Below are 22,173 nucleotides of genomic sequence, written 5' to 3'. Positions count from 1 at the left end.
AACATAAGTATCCTTTTTCATGCATAAATTATGATGACACATTTAAGTGGTAAGATAAATAAAGGGCCTCCACCCATCATCATGAGCTCCTGTAAAGAGCACCGTAAAGAGAGTAAAGATGCCGATGTCCCTTGAGCCTGACAAGGACCTTCTGGTGGTTGGAAAAATCTGGCACTTGTCAGGAGAAGGTCAAATGTAAAGCTGAATACAGTAGGATGACGTTACTTTGGGTTTAAAAGCAGCTGGAATCTGCAGCGTTGGCAGGATGGCTGCTTGCTGAGGTGGGGAGATTCTGTCTGAGATTTAGTTGGGGGAGGTGGGGTAATTGCATGATAATGGTGTGTGAGCTACACTGCAGAATGGAAAGCATGCCGTCATTGGGCTGCAGGCATTACTTTGGGCAGTGTCACTGTATCCAAATGGATTTAGGAGGTTTAAATATAGGGGAAGGAGTTGTGCCCAACAGTAAGATGATACCTTTATCAAATCAGCTAATTATATTATGAAAATATTTGAAAAAAGATAACTTCATGCACATACTGTATTCAAATTCTGCTAAAAGCTATTTCTGAATTACTTATGCTGTTTATACAGATATCCCATTTTCTTTGCATGCAATTAATCAATCAATCTTCTTTCATCTTATTTTCTCACTAACTAAAAGCCTAACCCATTTTATTTGTCTGATTACTAGAGTACTAACCTGACAGGAGATGTGGTGGGCAATTTGGGCAGGTTGATTGTGAGTTTGCCATTGCTGGTCTGGTCTGCTGTGTATAGGACAGGTTTAGTTTTGAACAGGTCAGGTGCGGTACGAATAGAGACCTGCTGCTGAAGGCCACCAGCGCTGTTTCCCCAGCTCATCAGCACAAAGGAATAATTAGTGTCCGGCTGCAGTCGCGTGATCAGCTTCCTCTTAAGGTTGCCCTTGACTTCCACACTCTGCTGGTTATAGAGGATCTACAGGAGGGAGAGGTTCAATTTCACTCAGTTGCATGGCTCACTAAATCCAATTTTTATTTAGGACTGCTCCTAATAGTCAACTAATCATTAGTCGACCAGAAGAGTACTGTTCAGCCAAAACTGTATTAGTCTTTTTGGAAGCTGAACAGCAGACTGCTCACTTGCTCTCAAAATACTCCCTCATTTTCGGATATACAGATGTGAGTGATACATATTTCAAATCTGTAAAGGCTATGTTTATTTGTGTGCACTCACAATACCGGGCTTTTGTAAAATAATGAAACCCAACAGGATCCGCTTTCTGCCGTCTCGGCCTGTGAGCTTGAACACGAAACTCTGTGTATATCTTCGCTTTACAGACATTAAAAATATATCTAAAGAGTGAACTGTATACTTCCAAATGAACCAATTCAAATGGAAAACAAAATCTCATATTATGTACTGTATTTTCCGGACTATAAGTCACACTTTTTTTCATAGTTTGGCTGGTCCTGCGACCTATAGTCAGGTGCGACTTATTTATCAAAATTAATTTGACATGAACCAAGAGAAATGAACCAAGAGAAACCATTACCGTCTACAGCCGTGAGAGGGCGCTCTATACTGCTCAAAAGTGCTCCTGTAGCCTACACTGAGCAGCATAGAGCACCCTCTCGCGGCTGTGGACGGTAATGTTTTCTCTTGGTTCTTGGTTCTAAATAAATGCGACTTATATATGTTTTTTTTCCTCGTCATGACGTATTTTTGGACTGATGCGACTTATACTTCAGTGCGATTTATAGTCTAAAAAATACGGTAATCCGTATGAAACATGAATACAGATGCATCCACTACTGCGGAATCAGTGTCGTCGACTTCATCTCTTAATCCGAAAACAAAGAATGCACTAGTTTATCAAATTTTTGAAATGTTAATGCAGTCTTCTTACTGTTTTTCCCTGAAACATTCATAATCATTACTTTTGCATAATCATTACTCATTATAATGATTTAAATGGTTTATTAATCAATGTGCGATTAGTTGTGCGATTAATTGACTAATGATTGTGACTAGTTGACTAACCGTGTGCGATTAGTTGACTAATGCTTCAAAAGAACGACTACTAGTCAACCAGAAAAATCCTTAGCTGAGGGCAGCCCTAGTTAATCAAAATAACTTGATTGCATAAACAGACTTTATCTCCACACAGCTGCTTTTAGCGATGGAAACCGTGTGCTGTTTTCTGGGCTTGGTCCATCAGGACATTACCGTTATGGTTTTACACCAGTTGCTGGCATGCAGAGATGCCACACAGACTGTCTGTCAAGTTCACTGTAGACCAGAGACCGTTCTGACAGACTTTCCACAATTTTTCTGCATACTGACCAATACTGTGACTTGCAATTACCAAACCACATTTACAGAATCAGCACTTAAAACCTTATAGGTAAGGTTAACATTCACATCTGTTACAGTGTAATCATTCTGTATGGGAATATCTTTTAATACAAGAAATGTTTTGTCTATGTTCGTTAATGGGGTCTTACCTTAAAAGGCACTTTGGAGTTATAATTTTCTGGCACCTCCCAGGTTAGAAGGACAGAGGTTTTCATCACAGCTTTGACACCAAAATTTGTGGCAAATGCTATTGGACAGAGAACAGGGATAGAGGGATAGAGAGAGAGAGAGAGAGAGAGAGAGAGAGAGAGAGAGAGAGAGAGAGAGAGAGAGAGAGAGAGAGAGAGAGAGAGAGAGAGCATACAGTTTGAATTATCTTGAAGGTAACATTTAAAACAAAAAAGAGCTTCTGAAATATAGGAACTGTACACTGATCTCAGTGAAATTATTGACACTGCAATAAAGTGCTTATAATATCTTGTTCTTATATCATTTTTAATAAAGAAATTCAGCCCCTGTCTGAATACTTCCTATAAAAGCTGGTCTTTACAATGGAAAATCAGCTTATTTGTTGAGAAAAATATGAAGAAATAGTGCTATAATAAAATAGTGATAATCCTCCTCCAACAGGAAGCTTAAAACGTATTTTTTTAAACGTATTAGTTTTATTTTAGTATTATTTATATATTATTGTAGTACTTTTACGTTTTTTTTTAGTTATTTTGAATTATCTATTTTATTTGTATATTTTAGTTTTCTTTTTCATTGTATAGATAGTTCGTCTTTTTTCAAGATTTTTTTATTTTTATTTACTTTAATAAAGTTTTTGTTTTAGTAATTACAGTACTTCAGCTTATTTTAGGTTGTTGCCAAGTCAACATTTCACAATTTTTCAAAATGTATAAAAAAAAAAAATTCTATCTAATATTTATATTTTAAGCTTTTTTTTAATTATCAAAAAACTTTAGTTTTTAGTGTTCTGTTCTTTCAGTTCAGTTACTTTCAGAAGTTTAATGTTCACAAAGTAAAAAAAGAAAAAGAAAACAAAGGCAGGATTTTTCCATTTGCCTTAAAAAACAGACCACACAATGTGAAGATAATTGGATTTTTTTCATAATGCACAATTATCACAATGTAAGCATGACAAAATGGCTATGTTATGTCAACCACTTGTTGGTTATCTGGTGATTTTCTTTGTGACCAACAGTGGACAGTGGCTTTCAAATGTGTTAAGACATTGATTATCATGTCCTGGTATCATTTTCATGACCCAATCTTTCAAGCAACATGAATAGGTGTGTAGTATGAGGGCCTTCATGCACCTTATACACTACATCATTAAATAAAGTGTATAAGGTGCATTATAATTATGTTACAGTGCATTGCAACTATATTTGGAGATTGACACAGTAATACATTACACCTCAGAGGGATAAAAGGATTTTCTGCATCTGTTTAAGCGATTTAACGTAAGCCATGCAGTCTAAACACAAACCAGGTGATGTAGACATGGTCCTGCTCTGGATACTAGGACTTATGGGACCCCCTCCCTTGCTGGTGAAGGCTTGCACACGGATATCATAAGTGGTGTCTGGCCGAAGCCCCTGGATGGTCATCTGAGTGTCAGATGTGCGATTGGTGCCGTTCTGTATGTTGTTGATGTCACGGTACATCACTAGATATTGTGTGATCCTGCCATTGCGCTCAGAGAGGGCCGGGGGGTCCCAGGCAAGGCGGGTGATGGAGGTGGTCAAGCCCACGACACGTAGGTTGAGGGGAAACCCACTTGGCAAGTCCTCTGGTGTGCTGATCTCTTTTACATACTCCTCTCCAGCTCCCGCACGGTTTCTGGCGCTCAGGTGGAAGGTGTAGGTGGCACCCTTGTGCAGTTCTGTGGCGGTGTGGTGGTCGTCGTTGCGTGCAAACTCACGGACTTCATAGTTTTCGTCCTCCACACGCTTGTACCGCAGTCGGTAGCCAGTCAGGTCACCCACCATGTCCTTAGGAGGCTGCCACTGGATGAGGGCCGTGTTGCCAACAGTGGTGCTGATGATCATGGTGGGTTTCCCAGGCACTGCGGGGGCAGAGTGAGAATATGAAAAAGCATTGTTAAAAAGAGTGTTATTTGCACGACCACTAACACCACATGCCACCATTAGATATCAAATAACCTGCCTTAAAAGTGTTTCCTCTTTTATTTGATATGAACTGTCTAAAATATCCTCTTATTCTGGCATTACAGACCACCTATTAATGGCAAGTAGTCCATTAAAAACTTTATGGTTTCTACAATAATATTATTTGCTTGATAATAAGTGTTAAGCGCAACTATTTTTCCACATTGATAATATGAAATGTTGCTTGATCAGCAAATCAGCATATTAGAATGATTCTGAAGGATCATTTGACACTGAAGACTGGTGTAATGGCTGCTGAAAATTCAGCTTTGCATCACAGGAATACATTGATATATTACAATACACAAAATCTACCAAAAACTTTTAATGGTGTATAACTACAATGACTCATAAAAGCTCTTTCATACTGGCCTTAAATCTATATTTATAATGTTTAATAATAATAAAAAGTTGAAGACCCTTCGACCTATTTTATCCTTTCAGTGAAGAAATGTCTTGGAAAAGCTGTTTTTGATTAAATGTCACCAGCCAATTGACAATGAATTGTCACTGAAAACCTTGATTCATATTTGAAAATTACGTCTGTAATGTGATGTATTTGTAGGTAAATCAGGACATTCAGTAGAATATAGCATTTTGTGCCACCAGTTGTGAAAATGTCAATGAATCAATAAAAAAAGACCAGAAACATGCATTGGAAAATAAACAGAATGAATTCTTAAGTCAAATGAAGGGAGAGAGTGAGTTTCTACCTGCTCCGGTGGTGGTGATGACTTTGGCTTTGCTGCGTGCCCCATCACCCCTGGTTGTGTATGCTGCCACGGTAATGGAGTAAGATGTTTCAGAGTGAAGTCCAGTGATCACAGCCTCCTGTGAAACAGAAAGAGCATGATCCCTAAGATGCCAAGACAGCTTTATCTAGAGACGCCCTCATGCCATCCCCACTGGCAGACACTGATCATAAACCCACCAATACCCCCCCCCCCCCCAATGCTTAACCATTTCCAACCCCCCTTTTAAAACCATATATATTACATATTTTTCCTTTCATCTTGCACATTCAAACAAGAATTTTGAAAGGCTTCGAAAAGCTCTATAGAAGCTCTTCCAAGCCACAAAGAGAAGAACCAAAGCTGCCCACCCATGGGTGTCAATGTTCATGCTTTACACTAGTGACAGCAAATTATTTTTTAATAAGCCAGCTGAAAAACTGTCAGTAATTAATTTTCAATTATAGATTTTTTTTTTTTAGTTCCTCTAAACCTTCAAAGATTTGTGTTGGTTAAATTAGTTTGCAAACTACTGTAAATAATAACTGGTGTATAGAAGAACAATGACATATCTGGTTGACATCAAAAGATAACTTGTGTGAGCATTTGAACAAACTTACAAACCAAAGGAAAAAAAGCCAAACATAGCACACACAAGCACCTATATGAACACACACACACACACACACACACACACACACAGTCTTCATTAGGGTTAAAACACAATACTTTCATGACTTTTCCCAAATAAAGTCTATAGTAATGATACATTTGCTCTAATCATTCACAGTTTGTCCAAATTCACTTTCAAATCGTCACAAACAAGTACCAAACAAAGAAATGCATCAGAGCTAAATTGATTCAATGATAAAAATGAACCTACTAAAACGGTTCTTCATTAATCCACTGTTACTCAATACCTTTCAACATGAATAAGCTCTATGAATATAAAACAAATTTGACTGAAGAAATGTCTTGAGAGGAATAATGTCTGTAAAGCCTACAGTTACTCATGTAATCTCTTCTTAGTGTACTTGCGTGTTACCTGCACATGATGTGCTGAAAGGAAGTGTGTCAATGTGATGTGAATGTGATGTGAATCCAGAATATAAGAAAGTTAACATTTTTTAAATGAAATTACAAAAAATAAAGATTGTCAGGAAAAGTGATTCAAGAAGTTGGGAGAGCTTTACAAGGAGTGGACTGAAGCCGGAGTCAGCGCATCAAGAGTCACCACACTCAGACGTCTTCAGGAAAAGAGTTACAGCTGTCTCATTCCTAGAACCAAGCCACTCCTGAATCAGAAAAAATGTCAGAAGCCTTTCACCTGGGGTAAGGAGAAAAAGAACTTGACTGTTGCTCAGTGGTCCTCAGTCTTCTTTTCAGAAGAAAGTAAATTTAGCATTTCATTTGGAAATCAAGGTCTGGAGAAAGACTGGAGAGGCACAGAATCCAAGCTGCTTGAAGTCCAGTTTGTGATGATTTGGGGTGCCGTGATGTATGCTGGTGTTGCTCCATTGTGTTTTGTCAAGTCCAAAGTCAATGCAGCCATCTACCAGGAGATTTTGTAGCACTTTATGCTTCCATCTGCTGACAAGCTTCATGGAGATGCTGATTTCATTTTCCAGCAGGACTTTAGCACCTGCCCACAGTGCCAAAACCACTTCCAAGTGGTTTGATGACCATGATATTACTGTGCTTGATTGGCCAGCCAACTCACCTGACCTATACCTCACAGAGAATTTATGGTGTATTGTGAAAAGGAAGATAAGTAACATCTGACAAACAATACGGAAAAGCTGAAGGCCGTTATCAAAATAACCTGGGCTTCAATAACGCCTCAGTAGTGCCACAGGCTGATTGCCTCTATGCCATGCCGTCTTGAAGCAGTAATTCATGCAGAATGAGCCCCAACCAAGTATTGAATGCATAATTAAACCTGCTTTGGAGATCTTGAACATTTATGTTTTGTAAGACTTTTTTTTTATTATTGATATTTGAGAAAATATTCTATTTTATTTTTTGAGATACTGATTTTTTTTATTTTCATAAGCAGTCATAACCATCAGAATTAAAACAAACAAAAAAAACATTTCAGTTTGTGTGCAATGAATCTAGAATACAAGAAAGTTTGCTTTTTTTTAATTAAATTCCAAAAAATAAAGAACTTTTCCATGATATTAATTTTTTTTAGATGCACCTGCATATTGGCTAACTTCTGTTCATTTTACAAAGCCTAGAGATAGCTAGAAGTTATTACAGTTAAATTTACTTTAATATGGTGATGTAACTAATGTCCCATTGTTTTATCTGTGTCTCACATGGTCATATTATTAGCCGGCCTATGTGAGATATATTCAGTACAAAAGTGTGACAAAATCGTGCTATTATAAATGATTGCAAAGTGCAGACCAATTATCCACTGAACAGAGAAGTGTGAATGTAGATGCGGGCAAAAACCACTGCAATGCACAGAAAAGATCCTGAAGAGTACTGGGCAAGTCAAAAAACTTTTGCAACAGTATGAAAGGAGTGCTGTGATCCATTTCAGTTCAAGCTAATCTAATCTGAAATAAAAATGTACCGAAGGTGTACAACCCGAATTCCGGAAAAGTTGGGACGTTTTTTTAAATTTTAATAAAATGAAAACTAAAAGACTTTCAAATCACATGAGTCAATATTTTATTCACAATAGAACATAGATAACATAGCAAATGTTTAAACTGAGAAAGTTTACAATTTTATGCACAAAATGAGCTCATTTCAATTTTGATTTCTGCTACAGGTCTCAAAATAGTTGGGACGGGGCATGTTTACCATGGTGTAGCATCTCCTTTTCTTTTCAAAACAGTTTGAAGACGTCTGGGCATTGAGGCTATGAGTTGCTGGAGTTTTGCTGTTGGAATTTGGTCCCATTCTTGCCTTATATAGATTAAAACCTTTATATACCTTTCAGCATTCACAGAGCCTTCCAAAACATGCAAGCTGCCCATACCGTATGCACTTATGCACCCCCATACCATCAGAGATGCTGGCTTTTGAACTGAACGCTGATAACATGCTGGAGGGTCTCCCTCCTCTTTAGCCCGGAGGACACGGCGTCCGTGATTTCTAACAAGAATGTCAAATTTGGACTCGTCTGACCATAAAACACTATTCCACTTTGAAATAGTCCATTTTAAATGAGCCTTGGCCCACAGGACACGACGGCGCTTCTGGACCATGTTCACATATGGCTTCCTTTTTGCATGATAGAGCTTTAGTTGGCATCTGCTGATGGCACGGCGGATTGTGTTTACCGACAGTGGTTTCTGAAAGTATTCCTGGGCCCATTTAGTAATGTCATTGACACAATCATGCCGATGAGTGATGCAGTGTCGTCTGAGAGCCCGAAGACCACGGGCATCCAATAAAGGTCTCCGGCCTTGTCCCTTACGCACAGAGATTTCTCCAGTTTCTCTGAATCTTTTGATGATGTTATGCAGTGTAGATGATGAGATTTGCAAAGCCTTTGCAATTTGACGTTGAGGAACATTGTTTTTAAAGTTTTCCACAATTTTTTTACGCAGTCTTTCACAGATTGGAGAGCCTCTGCCCATCTTTACTTCTGAGAGACTCTGCTTCTCTAAAACAAAGCTTTTATAGCTAATCATGTTACAGACCTGATATCAATTAACTTAATTAATCACTAGATGTTCTCCCAGCTGAATCTTTTCAAAACTGCTTGCTTTTTTAGCCATTTGTTGCCCCCGTGCCAACTTTTTTGAGACCTGTAGCAGACATTAAATTTTAAATGAGCTAATTAAGTGGATAAAAGTGTAAAATTTCTCAGTTTAAACATTTGCTACGTTATCTATGTTCTATTGTGAATAAAATATTGGCTCATGTGATTTGAAATTCCTTTAGTTTTCATTTTATTAAAATTTAAAAAAACGTCCCAACTTTTCCAGATTTCGGGTTGTATATAAATACAGGTCCTTCTCAAAAGATTAGCATATTGTGATAAAGTTCATTATTTTCCATAATGTAATGATAAAAATTAAACTTTCATATAGTTTAGATTCATTGCACACCAACTGAAATATTTCAGGTCTTTTATTGTTTTAATACTGATAATTTTGGCATACAGCTCATGAAAACCCAAAATTCCTATCTCAAAAAATTAGCATATCATGAAAAGGTTCTCTAAACGAGCTATTAACCTAATCATCTGAATCAACTAATTAACTCTAAACACCTGCAAAAGATTCCTGAGGCTTTTAAAAACTCCCAGCCTGGTTCATTACTCAAAAACGCAATCATGGGTAAGACTGCCAACCTGACTGCTGTCCAGAAGGCCATCATTGACACCCTCAAGCAAGAGGGTAAGACACAGAAAGAAATTTCTGAACGAATAGGCTGTTCCCAGAGTGCTGTATCAAGGCACCTCAGTGGGAAGTCTGTGGGAAGGAAAAAGTGTGGCAAAAAACGCTGAACAACGAGAAGAGATGACCGGACCCTGAGGAAGATTGTGGAGAAGGACCGATTCCAGACCTTGGGGGACCTGCGGAAGCAGTGGACTGAGTCTGGAGTAGAAACATCCAGAGCCACCGTGCACAGGCGTGTGCAGGAAATGGGCTACAGGTGCCGCATTCCCCAGGTCAAGCCACTTTGGGCTACAGAGAAGCAGCACTGGACTGTTGCTCAGTGGTCCAAAGTACTTTTTTCCGATGAAAGCAAATTTTGCATGTCATTCGGAAATCAAGGTGCCAGAGTCTGAAGGAAGACTGGGGAGAAGGAAATGCCAAAATGCCTGAAGTCCAGTGTCAAGTACCCACAGTCAGTGATGGTCTGGGGTGCCATGTCAGCTGCTGGTGTTGGTCCACTGTGTTTTATCAAGGGCAGGGTCAATGCAGCTAGTTATCAGGAGATTTTGGAGCACTTCATGCTTCCATCTGCTGAAAAGCTTTATGGAGATGAAGATTTCGTTTTTCAGCACGACCTGGCACCTGCTCACAGTTCCAGACCCACAGGTAAATGGTTTACTGACCATGGTGTTACTGTGCTCAATTGGCCTGCCAACTCTCCTGACCTGAACCCCATAGAGAATCTGTGGGATATTGTGAAGAGAAAGTTGAGAGACGCAAGACCCAACACTCTGGATGAGCTTAAGGCCGCTATCGAAGCATCCTGGGCCTCCATAACACCTCAGCAGTGCCACAGGCTGATTGCCTCCATGCCACGCCGCATTGAAGCAGTCATTTCTGCAAAAGGATTCCCGACCAAGTATTGAAAGTTATAAAATATATGAAAGTTACATTTTTATCATTACATTATGGAAAATAATGAACTTTATCACAATATGCTAATTTTTTGAGAAGGACCTGTATGTATATATATATATATATATATATCACGGTTCGGTACGTACCTCGGTTTTAAAGTCACGGTTCGGTTCATTTTCGGTGCAGTAAGGGAAAGAAATGCAAACATTAAACTGCAGGTTGTTTATTACTTTTTTTAACAATTTGTTTACACTTTTCTTTTAATAAAGTATATATAAAATAAAAAAATAATAAGAAATAAAATACTGCTGCAAAGTTCTTCACTAAATAAAATACTCTCAGTCTCAAACCAATATCATATAATAAAATATAATGAAAAATATAAATAAATAACTATGCTTACAGTGCAGCATTACCAATCCCAGCTTGTAGGCCTGCTCATATTTAAAAATATATATATAACTTTTCCAAAGTTTAAAGTGCAGCATCAACCGTTTCAGTTTTTAGACCTGCTCAGATTTCGTTATTACGTTGGCTGGATCGGAATTAAGAGCAAAGGTCTGTTTAAATGCCGACAGGAGCTGCGTTTGAATTACAATCGTTTTTTTCCTAGTTGTAGTGATGTTCACACTCGCGTGATGCCTTTTGAAAACCTTAGGCCAGTGACACACTGGCATATTGCACCTGTCAAACATAGTCTATTTTGCCGTCAATACTGTTTACGGTGTCCTTTATCAGTAGGATTTATATTTATGCTCAACATGAAGTATAGATATTGCCGGCAGCCATATCACCCTGGAGCCCAAGACCGGTTTCCCACTGAAGCTAAGCAGGGCTGAGCCTGGTCAGTACCTGGATGGGAGACCTCCTGGTTGCTGCTGGAAGAGGTGCTAGTGAGGCCAGCAGGGGGTGCTCACCCTGTGGTCTGTGTGGGTCCTAGCGCCCCAGTGTAGTGATGGGGACACTATACTGTCAACAAGCACCGTCCTTCGGGTGAGACGTTAAACCGAGGTTCTGACTTTCTGTGGTCAGTAAAAATCCCAGGATGTCTTTCGAAAAGAGTAGAGGTGTGACCTCGGCATCCTGGCTAAATTCGCCCATTGGCCTCCGACCATCATGGCCTCCTAACAATCCCCATATCTGCTGATTGGCTTCATCACTCTGTCTCCTCTCCACCAGTAAGCTGGTGTGTGGTGGGCGTTCTGGCGCAATATGGCTGCCGTCGCATTATCCAGGTGGATGATGCACACTAGTGGTGGATGAGGAGATACCCCCTGTCTATGTAAAGCGCTTTGAGTGCCTAGAAAAGCGCTATATAAATGTAATGAATTATTATTATTATTATTGTTGTCATGAAGACAAGATCCTGGTCTGTCGGCGGTCTCCCTCTATGTCACCTACAGCAGCAGCAGCGCGCCAGCGCCGCATCAGGCACGATTCTGGTGTGTAAAGACACAGAAAACGCGAAGCAGCCGTCACGCAACTGACACGCAGCAGAAACGCCACACTCACGCCACGCAGCCAGTGTGTCACCGGCTTTAGAATCAGCTGCAGGGTGGGATTTGCGCTGAACGCGGAGACTTCCACCACTTAATATGTTCGTTTGAAAACACGAAAATGTACCTATGCTCCACAAAACAAAATAATGCATTCGGTCATTCGGTAAACACGTGCACCGTACCGAAAGCCCTGTACCGAAACGGTCCGGTACGAATACACGTACCGTTACACCCCTATTATATATATACATGGTACGTCTATTTGTAAATCCTCATTTTAATGTATGAATCTGAGACTTCAGAAATCCAGTTCGCTGACAGTCTGCCAGACAACCCTGGATCATGGGAGAAGGAAAAGAGAGTGATTTGGCGGGCAAGCAATTGGCTCACGCTGAATGTTTTCCAGGCAGGTGGCAGCAGAGCAGGTGCGGTCGCTAACAGCAGGGCTCCAGAGAGACCGCAGCCAGTCTGCTGGCAAAGAGATGGTTGGACTGAGAAATGGGGTCAGGCTTCACTGGGAGGAAAACGACACTGGTAACTGAAGTGAGCCCATTTCTTTGGCTCTTTTTTAATGCTCCAAATCCGGGCAGTAAGAGGATTTACTAGCGCAACGCAAGCCAGGGCCTGCACTGTAGTGGGCTGTCACGCAACTATAAGAATCTTTTAAGGAAACTCTGGAACAAGAAACACACACACAAACACACACACACACACACACACACACACAAAGGCATGCTCTCGGACAACTCACACACACACACACACACACACACACACACACAAAGGCATGCTCACGGATAACTCACACCTACATACACAAAGAGCTGTAGTGTTGAAAGCCGGCTGTTGTCTGCAGCTTTCTCTTTCCAGCCAGGCTTCACTGGTTTTCAACACTCACAGCACATTTAACCCTGAGCCCATCCCTCTGCTGAAAGCAGGTAACATCATTCAACGGTTTTCTTTCCCAACCCCTTCAGTCAATCAGTCAAGCAGATTGTAACTTTTCCGTTAATATCCCCTTCCATGCTCCCATGTGCTCAAAAAAAAAAAAAAAAAAAAAAAGAAAATTAAGAGGGGAAAAAACTGAAATGTATTTAATTCTAATTGAAAAATAGTCACCCACTTGTGGTGACTACTGAAATGCAGTGAATATTATTTTTGTGTAGCTAATGTGGTTTATTGCATAATTTCTGGAATACATCTGATTGGCCAGACATTTTGCAGTAAAATATTATAGTATATAATGATAAACTGTATAATTGGCCTTTGTTTCTGACAAAAGATTTGTACTCGCATAACTCAAATTAAGGTGTAATAAATGGAATAATGTAGTTAAATGAATAAAATAGTACATTTGAAAAATGTGTGTATTTTCCAATAATGACCAGGTAAATGTAAGTCCTTACAAAGTGTATAACGTAACAGAAATAAAAGTCATAAAATCAGATTAAATGACGCATGGTTATCAGAATACTCAACACTGGGAACACTTGGATTTTTATTTTATTTTCAGCCTATGCCATGTCTCCGGTTCTCTAGTCAAGTATTCTCATCTGTGCATGTATAGCATTTCTCATCTTAGTATGAGTGAGGTTTTATCATTCAGATAATGTTAAACTTGCTGACTTTTCATAAAATTTCCAACAGTAGTGCTCTAGTAGTGATGGTCTGTTCCATATTTTTGGTAACTGTGCATGTGATTGTGTGTGCGTGTGAGTGAATAATGGGTACTAGCTATGCCAGAAGTCATTAGTGCAGTCATTACACTGTCAGTAAAATGTGCTTTCAGGGGCCAGACCTTTAGAGCATGCCGCATCATTACCATTAGTAAATACAGTGCATTAGTGGGTGACCTTCAGTAATTCTGAAAATGCTGCAATTTATTCCGGTCTTTCTTTGTGTGTGTGAGACAGTAAAAAAAAAAATCAGTTTTCATGCTAAGTGTATTTTTACCCCACTTCCCCTTTTTCAACAAGCTGCTTGGTCCAATTTATATTAAGCACACAGAAGGGGTTCAATCAAACTGTTAATCCCTCCTAAAGGAAAAAACTAAGGAGAAATGTTAGTTTCAAATGAAGAAAAGCCAAGCGAGAGGAGAAAAAGCGACAGATGAACACACAAACTCAGAGCATCCCACAGGCCCAATGCCGCAAACCACCCGCTCACACTTGGGTTACTCACATATTCCGTGGACTCTTCAATTTTCCACTGATGGAAAACACATGACAGATAAGAGGTAGAAAATGAATCAGAGATGGCACTACTGGGGAGAAAAAAAAGCATTGCTACCTTTTTTTTCTCTCATCTACAGATGAACACCTAGCGTTAACAGTGACATGCTATAGAGACAGAGTAGAAGGGTGGAGGAGGAGAGATGACAATTTTTTACATTCAACACAGTGCTGCACAATGTCAGGTTAAAGGAGCAGCGGGATACTGCTAACAAAGGCAAGGTGCTTCATTCCGTCGCTCTGTGGGAGAAATAAATGACAACTATTGCACCACTTACAGTACACCTGGTGCAGGAACGTTTTAGTCTCAGCGTGGTTGTAAACACTCCAATGCAAAATACTTACCTGGGCTGCATTCATAATAAACCTTATAAGTGAACTCCAAAAGACATTCATAAATATTGTACAATGCAAAACATTTATCACAGATGCACTGCCTTGTTACATGCGTATAATTTATGATTTTTAACAGAATTAATTTGTAACAGTTTTATAAAAGGATGCACAAAATATCGGTACCATATCAGTTATTGGCTGGTACTAATTTCTCAGTATGGACTGATATTGTATATTCAATTGTGCCGCTCATTTAATCTATTTTACATTTAATCTATATATATTACATTATAATGTTGTGATGCCTAAATTCACATTTAAAATGAGTAGTTTTAATTTCTAATTGTTTTTAATTTATTTAGTCAAATTAGGATTGAGATTTGATATTTGCAAGTTCTTGGCCGTAACACAAAAATTATCTTATCAATATTTACCAGATTTGTAATATTTTACATGGCTAATTTTACCACATTGACACATTTGCACAAAAACAAACAATTACATTTACAGATTTGTTTATTTTATATTTTTATTTTTTGCCCCTGCTGGCGAACACTAGTATCACTGGCATTGTGGTGTTGTTGAATTCTGACAAGACAACCAACATTTCTAAAATGTTTTTATTTATATTCTAAATCTTTTTTTTGTAACTGTAAGTGAAACTCATCGGGACCTAAAGCCTATTTCTTGGTGCAAATTTCATGGTGGTGTAGAGCATGAAATCCCATTACCCCCATCATATTGCCAGCTTGGTGACATCAAACTTTACTGACACTGAGCACCTACAACCACTGCTTTTTATCTAACCCAACAAAAAATGCTCACATATGCATCAAATCTCCCCTGGACCGAGAATCCAGCATGGAGCCAACTCAACCGCAGTTGATATTCCTATTCGGGAAGAAAGAGGAAATTGCTCTTTTCTAACCGAGAATCTGCAAAGTGCAGTGAAGCACATCACAATATCAGTCTGTGGACCCCACACTGTAATTTTCTATATTAGATCATTCTGCAAACATTCATCCATATCCTATAATTGATTCTCATGATGGAGTTGATGTAGATCTGTGTGTATATTGCATAACAGTACTATTAGCAGACTAGATGGGTGCCAATATTTCAGTCTGTTTCTCTAACTCACTGCTTCACACACACAGACCTCATGCAGCCGATCCTATACGATAATGCCTGGCATGTGTGGTGCTTTGCTAACCTGTCAGCTACTCAGAGGTGGGAGCCTCAAGGACAGTTTTATAAGCCCCTGACAGCACAAGAGAAACCATAAGCTTTGCCCAGAGCATGCTCTCCTAAAAGTCCAGTAACTATGATTTTATCCAGGGCACGGCTGCCTGGAGGCCCAAACGCCCGTCATTACCTTTCACTGCGAAGAGTTGAAGACATGCTGATAAGTTGAGGGGAAAGCGTAGAGGCTGAAACATTGATCAGATATAATGGGCCGGAGAGCGCTTCTAACCCTTTCAGGCCTGCACTTAAGTTGTACTTCAATCATTTAGTCATCGCTATTTCACTGCGTTCACTTCATCTCAAATGGACTCCTTCTAATCCACTGCTTATAACTCTCCTATTAATCCACACATTGCTGCAGCGTGAACATGAACATGGACTTAGCACATACACAACGGAATCCAAAGCCACCACCGGTCTTTTAGGCAGATCTACACTAAATCTTCAACAGAACCCACCGCAGCACCAACACAAGAAACATGCAGTTATACAAACAATCTCTTTAAAATTAGAGACTTTTTTTCATCTTATCTGCTTTCTTAATGGGTTGTTGTTTTCCACATGACACTTTAGACTTTGTAAAACATACCGGCCTTTGCTGTCACAAAATTATCTCCTCAGAATCATTCTCTTTGAATGCAAGATGAATAAATTAGCCTAGCTTATTAAAAGGCTTTAGAGAGCGGGAAAAAAAACAGGTCAGAACTGATAGGAATCTTTAGCTAAAGCCAAATGCTGCAATTTTCAGACAGGATATTAAAATAGTAATGGAAGTGAGTGTTTGTCAGATAGAGGCTGTTGGAGAACAAGAGATGAAAGGGAAAGATGGTGCTGTTACTAATCAGGGGAAATAAAGGGCTCTCCTCTCTCTCCTTCATCTGGCACTGGGGCCACTGAGGACAGAGTGATTCCCTCAAGAGTTGGTGCTATTTCACAACCCCAATTAAAAATCTCTGAACAAACTAATCAAGATCTTTAGGCATACTGGACTCTTCCAGGCAAGTTGGAGCTGAATTAGGACACTGGTCCACACAAAGAAGCTTTAGATACCCCGACCTACTGGCAGGATGGTTGTAGTTTATGTATTCAGTGTTGTGTTCGAATCATCTATGTTTGGGGTCCCAGCTCTTGTCGTTGAGTACTAAAAGCCATACCACCCACAGCTCCGATCTCTCACTATGTACGTCTGTCATTTGCTCGTTCCCTCTTCCATCCTACACCCACAAATAATGCAACAAGGTCCTAATCAGACAGCACAGAAGAGTGACAGCTGTAATTGTAGTGGACTCTCATGCCGATTTATTGGAGATTTTCTTCATGGAAATGTTGACAGGCTTTTCCAATGGCCACTTGGCCGGCTCTCGTGGAACACTGGAATTGATCAATTAACTCAATTTCTCAGTTAAATTTAGATTCTGAATGAGGGTAGTGTGTTGGTTCCCAGCCTAGCCTTTTTTAAAAAGAAAATGTGTTTATCCCACCCACGGACAAACAAGTGCTCGCTGGTTTCCTGGATTTTCAGCTGAGGCCAAGGAGCCAGATGTGAGAGAAACTTCACATGTTGCTCTGAGTGAGACAAATGATGGGTTCAAATTGTGACAATGTCTCATTACACATTTAAATTTAAAGTGACATCAATATTATAAGTATTTACTGTTTTTAATACATCATTTAATACATTGTTCTAATTGTGCATGGTATATCAGTGCACACTACCTTTAATGAAAATCTTATATCTTAGGCAGGCTATTATTAAACCCTTTATAAAACCATGTAGACTGAATTTTTTTTTTAGATATGTTTTTGACCTTGTAATTTTTAATCAAAATATCATACTCGATCTTCCGGTGAAACAACTTATCTCTGGTGGCGTTTGCTGGACTTCGCCAATCATTAAGTCCACTTAAACCCAACCTAACAATCGACTACAAGCTCGCACTTAGATTGCATTGCCTCCATTCAATCAACAACCAATGTGTAGAACCAAGTCCCTGCCCTAGATCTAATAAAAAAAATAAATAAAAAAAAACATTTTTACTTGGTTGTACGTCACAATATGGGAGAACCTATATTTTTTCTTTGCGAGTTTAAGAGTTATACTTAACAGCAGTAGCTTATGTAATAAAAATAAATGGCAACAACAAAAAAAAAGGATTATTTAAAAACTATTACTGTTGGGATAATTGAGGGAGATGCATGATTATCATCAATAATAAAATGAAAACAAGTTAAATTAATGAATGCAAACAAATGAAACAAGACAAATGAGTGGTGTTGTTGTGTAAGTAGCTAGTCAGTTTGTAACTCAAGTGTTAATGTTAACTTGTAGCTTAGCTATTAGCCTTTGGATTGGTTCAGTAATGCATACTAAAAGCAAATAAAAAAAAAAACTGTACACATGCTTCTGCTCTCCTCGGAGATGTTTAAGGAGCCCATCCATGCAGAAGCCCCTGCTCTTAGAGCCAGAGAGTCTCTGAAAGTGGTAGAGAAACAGTACATATTAAAAATTAACAACTGGCAACCCGGAGAAGAACAAAAGTGGATGTCTTGAGAAATCTGGATCTTTTTGTCAAGACAAAAAGCACTACAAGCCATTTATCAAAGCAAGTCTACAACCACCCTGCCAAACCAATAGTGTTACACAACACACAATGGATTTTCATCACTTCTCCGACATGTTTTCTCCTTTCTTCACTAGCTCTCCCTGGCCAATTACATCCCAGAAAGCAAAGCACCAACATATTCCTTTTTTTCTCTCTTCTGAGTAAGAACCAAAGAATGAAGAAAGATGTAGACGTAAATGTAACCAGAGTCTTATGATACATCTTCAACGTCTGAGAGAAAATAGAGACAAAAGGTAAAAAATAAACAGGCCTGTATGGATCATTGTGTCTGAGGAACCTGATATTTACAAATGTGTCTCAGCAAGTCTTTTCATGTTTTTTTTTTTTTTAATGACAATGACAGCGAATGAGTCACGTCCTGGGACAAACCATCACAGTTCGTGGTAAGGGACTCAACAACGCTTCAGATGTCATGACGTATGAAGGGAATGTTGTTTGCCAAAAAAGGAGAGGCAAGTGCAGGTGCTCTTGGGTTGTGAGAGCAAAGAGGTCGACAGCAGTTCACCTGACAGATACCGTAAACAAAACCTGTCTGTTTTGTTTATTTGTTACCGATGGAAATGTAGATGAAAAAAAAGAAAAAAAAGAAAACCCACCACAAATGTGTCTTGTGTGCTGTCAAAAACATTTCGAACGGCTGACCTTGTGACATTAAACAAAGTTCACAAGTTATGACTAGTGGAGGTGTTGTGGACTAGAGGCACTGAACAGACAAAACATCAACTGCACCAAAAACCAGAGTAGCTAAGGTCACAAAGACCACTTCAAGCTCAGAGCAGGGGATTTTATAGAATATACAGTATCATTTAGAGTCATCATTGTATGTAATCAAATATTATGTCTGTCCATCAATCTAAAGAGTGATCGCAATAACCAATATGGTACCAGTATATGCATCCCTAATAAAATTGGCTGGAATTAATGGCAGAAAAGAAAACTTCTTGATTCTAGAAGGTGGATTGAGCACTGACGTGTAAAGTAATACATTTGTATTTTTCATGCACACCTTCAGTTGGGTATGCACTTATGCAAATGAGAAATAATCTTCTTGATGTACCAGAAAACCCCTGTCATGCTCATAAATGTCTCTTGTTACAGGTGTTTTTTTTTTTTTTTCTTTTTTAAACGTCTAGCTCAGTGAGGGAAAATGCTTACAAAGGTAAATGAGAAACTCTTGTTTGAGGCAGGGAAAGTGCAGCAAACGCATGTCTACACAAGTTAATTCTCAGCTAACAATTCAAGAGCAGAAACATTTAAATGCCCCCAATCTAATTCTCTCTATTCCCAAAAAGCATCTACTTTGAGAAAGTCATGGATATCTAAATCCCTCCAAAGGATTACTATCTTTATTCCATCTCAGTGCACCCATGTTTCTTCAGTTTTAAATCTCCTTATATTAACGCATCATGAGTGAAATGAAAAAAAAAAAAAAACGTAACAAGGCAGTGCATATGTATTAATGTTAGGATTTACAAAGAGCTGAATTCTTGAAAGGCCACCAACAGTGTGTGCATGAAATATTTAACAGTTTAGATAACAATGAAGACTCAGAAAAAGTGTTCATGTAGACGTATAGACATGTATCCTGAAAATGCATAAGATTTAGGTCCAAACCCAGATTTGCCTACCAAGACAGCATTATCAGGCTTTATAGACATGCCAACCAACCCAACAGCTGTTTAAAATAGACAGACAATCATGCTGCCAAAAACAACGCAGTGTATAAAAAAGGTTTAAAAAAAATAGTTTTTAGTAATTTAAAAACATCTGAAAAAAAAAAATATTTTTTTGTTGACAAAATACAAACTAAATTTTTTTATTAAAATGAAAACTGAAACACATAATAAAACATAAGGTAATTCATAATATTAATAAATACAATAATAGTATGTAAATAATACTAAAACAACAACAAAACCAAAGCAGGATGCACTATGACAAACAGTGTGGAGTCATGAAATATATATATATCTTTTTGAAATCATTTAAATGAATTAAGTAAAAATATTTCACCCAATATTTTTGTGTTATACTTAATATTGTATATTATAGGCATGCTTACTTTCTTATTGCATTGGATTAATAGAATAGCAGAATGCTAACACCAAACTCCATTCTAATCAGCTGTGAGGTTTAGTTGAGTCTCTTGAGTGATTTATATGAGGAGCAGTGTTTGTGGGACCCATGCAAAGCTTTTCAATAAGTCAATTATGAGGTCCGATTTCAGTCAGGATGCTGCCTTAGAAGGTAGTCGCCTACTTAAGACAGCGAGGAAGCTCACTAGGGTTTGGAACTGAGCCCAGCTGACCCATAACAATGGCATCCAGCTCACTGTACAAACAGTCAAGTACTACAATAAAGAATTTGCAGGTAGTACCTGTGCTTCTGGCAGAGCGACATCCATTATATTTGGCTGGCTACGTGGCTCCCCGTTCTCCAGGCGGGAGTATATGACCTGGTATCCCCGGATCTGGCCGTGCTGCTTCCCAGAAAGAGGTGGCTTCCATGTCACACGAATAGCTGTGGAGTTCACAGCCTCTACTTCGACTTTCCGAGGTGGAGCCCCAGGCACTAAAATGGAGCAATTAGATTTAAACTTCAGGATGGAGGATTTTAGGGTAGCCTGAGATAAAACACCCCAATATGTGCTAAAGAGTTGTGTTTTGGCTAAGGAGAGGTATTTCTTTAACAATATTTGTTGGTTAAAGAACATTTATCATGCTGGGAGAAAAGCTAATGTGGCTTTAGTAAGAAAACTGTTCACAATAATTCAAGGATGCAGAAGACGGTGCAAAAAATCTGCTAAAAATAAGAACTGCTTAAAGACTGATGAGGATGTGCTGAAACACTGCTCAGCTGATATGCTTCAGATGAGTGAATTTACTGATTGTGGCCTCATAGGAATATTGTGAAAAAAGCTGACCAGAGGGGGAGAAACTCATGACACTATTTCTAGGGATGCTGATGAGACTAAGGTATAGACAAAAAGCCCTAAAGGTGGTGTAAGACATGAGAGGAGGAAATTAAGAGGAATGAAGAATGATTTGAAATAGAAAGAGAGAAAGAAAGGGAAACAGATGAATGAATGAAGAAGCTAGTGGACTAAGATTCACTACTGGTCAAAAGTTTGAAATAATTATGAGGTTTTTTGTGTGTGACTTATGCACTGCAAGGCTGCATTTATTTGATGAAAAAGTAATATTGTGAAATATTATTAAAATTTAAAAAAACTGTTTTCTATTTGAATATATTTAAAATGTAATTTATTTATTTTACATTTTCAGCAGCCATTCAAAAAAAATTTGCTGCTTCATTTTGTGGAAAGCATGATATATTACCATTCAAAAGCTTGGGGGTAAGTAACATAAATAAATAAATAAATAAATAAAGTTACAACAAATTTCTACTTAAAAAAAATGCTGAAATTTATATTTATCAAATAATCCAGAAAATATTTTCTACAGAAATATTAAACAATATAACGTTTGGAACTGAGCATCCATAATAATTTGATAATAACTGATCTGCATATTCAAATGATTTCTGAAAGATCATGCGACACTGAAGACTGGAATAATAGCTGCAGAAAATTCAGCTACACCTGTAACAGGAATTAATTGCATTTTAAAATGTAATAAAATAGAAAACAACTATTTTAAATTTTAATAATACTTCATAATATTAATGAAATATTAATGAAGCCTATGTGAACCTAATAAGCTTCTT

General features: G+C 38.5%; 1 protein-coding gene across 10 annotated transcripts in view; it reads right to left on the bottom strand.

The window, feature by feature from the left end:
* Nucleotides 1-22,173, bottom strand: part of LOC132155112 (receptor-type tyrosine-protein phosphatase F-like) — a 279,321-nt gene that overhangs the window by 43,418 nt on the left and 213,730 nt on the right. For 6 of the 10 annotated variants that reach the window (XM_059563911.1, XM_059563917.1, XM_059563913.1 and 3 more), the window contains 6 exons: nt 20,825-21,018; nt 14,193-14,219; nt 5,231-5,348; nt 3,836-4,414; nt 2,490-2,587; nt 704-960 (listed from right to left, as the gene is read on the bottom strand). In XM_059563911.1, the coding sequence (XP_059419894.1) occupies nt 704-960; nt 2,490-2,587; nt 3,836-4,414; nt 5,231-5,348; nt 14,193-14,219; nt 20,825-21,018 (1,273 nt within the window). The remainder of the gene's footprint in view (nt 1-703; nt 961-2,489; nt 2,588-3,835; nt 4,415-5,230; nt 5,349-14,192; nt 14,220-20,824; nt 21,019-22,173) is intronic. The other 4 variants (XM_059563914.1, XM_059563919.1, XM_059563916.1 and 1 more) reach the window with 1 other exon arrangement.

The sequence above is a fragment of the Carassius carassius genome, chromosome 12 (genome assembly GCF_963082965.1).
Source record: "Carassius carassius chromosome 12, fCarCar2.1, whole genome shotgun sequence".
Classification (NCBI taxonomy): Eukaryota; Metazoa; Chordata; class Actinopteri; order Cypriniformes; family Cyprinidae; genus Carassius; species Carassius carassius.
Note: the sequence above shows the minus strand (reverse complement) of the source record. Positions and strands in the feature narration are given on the sequence as shown.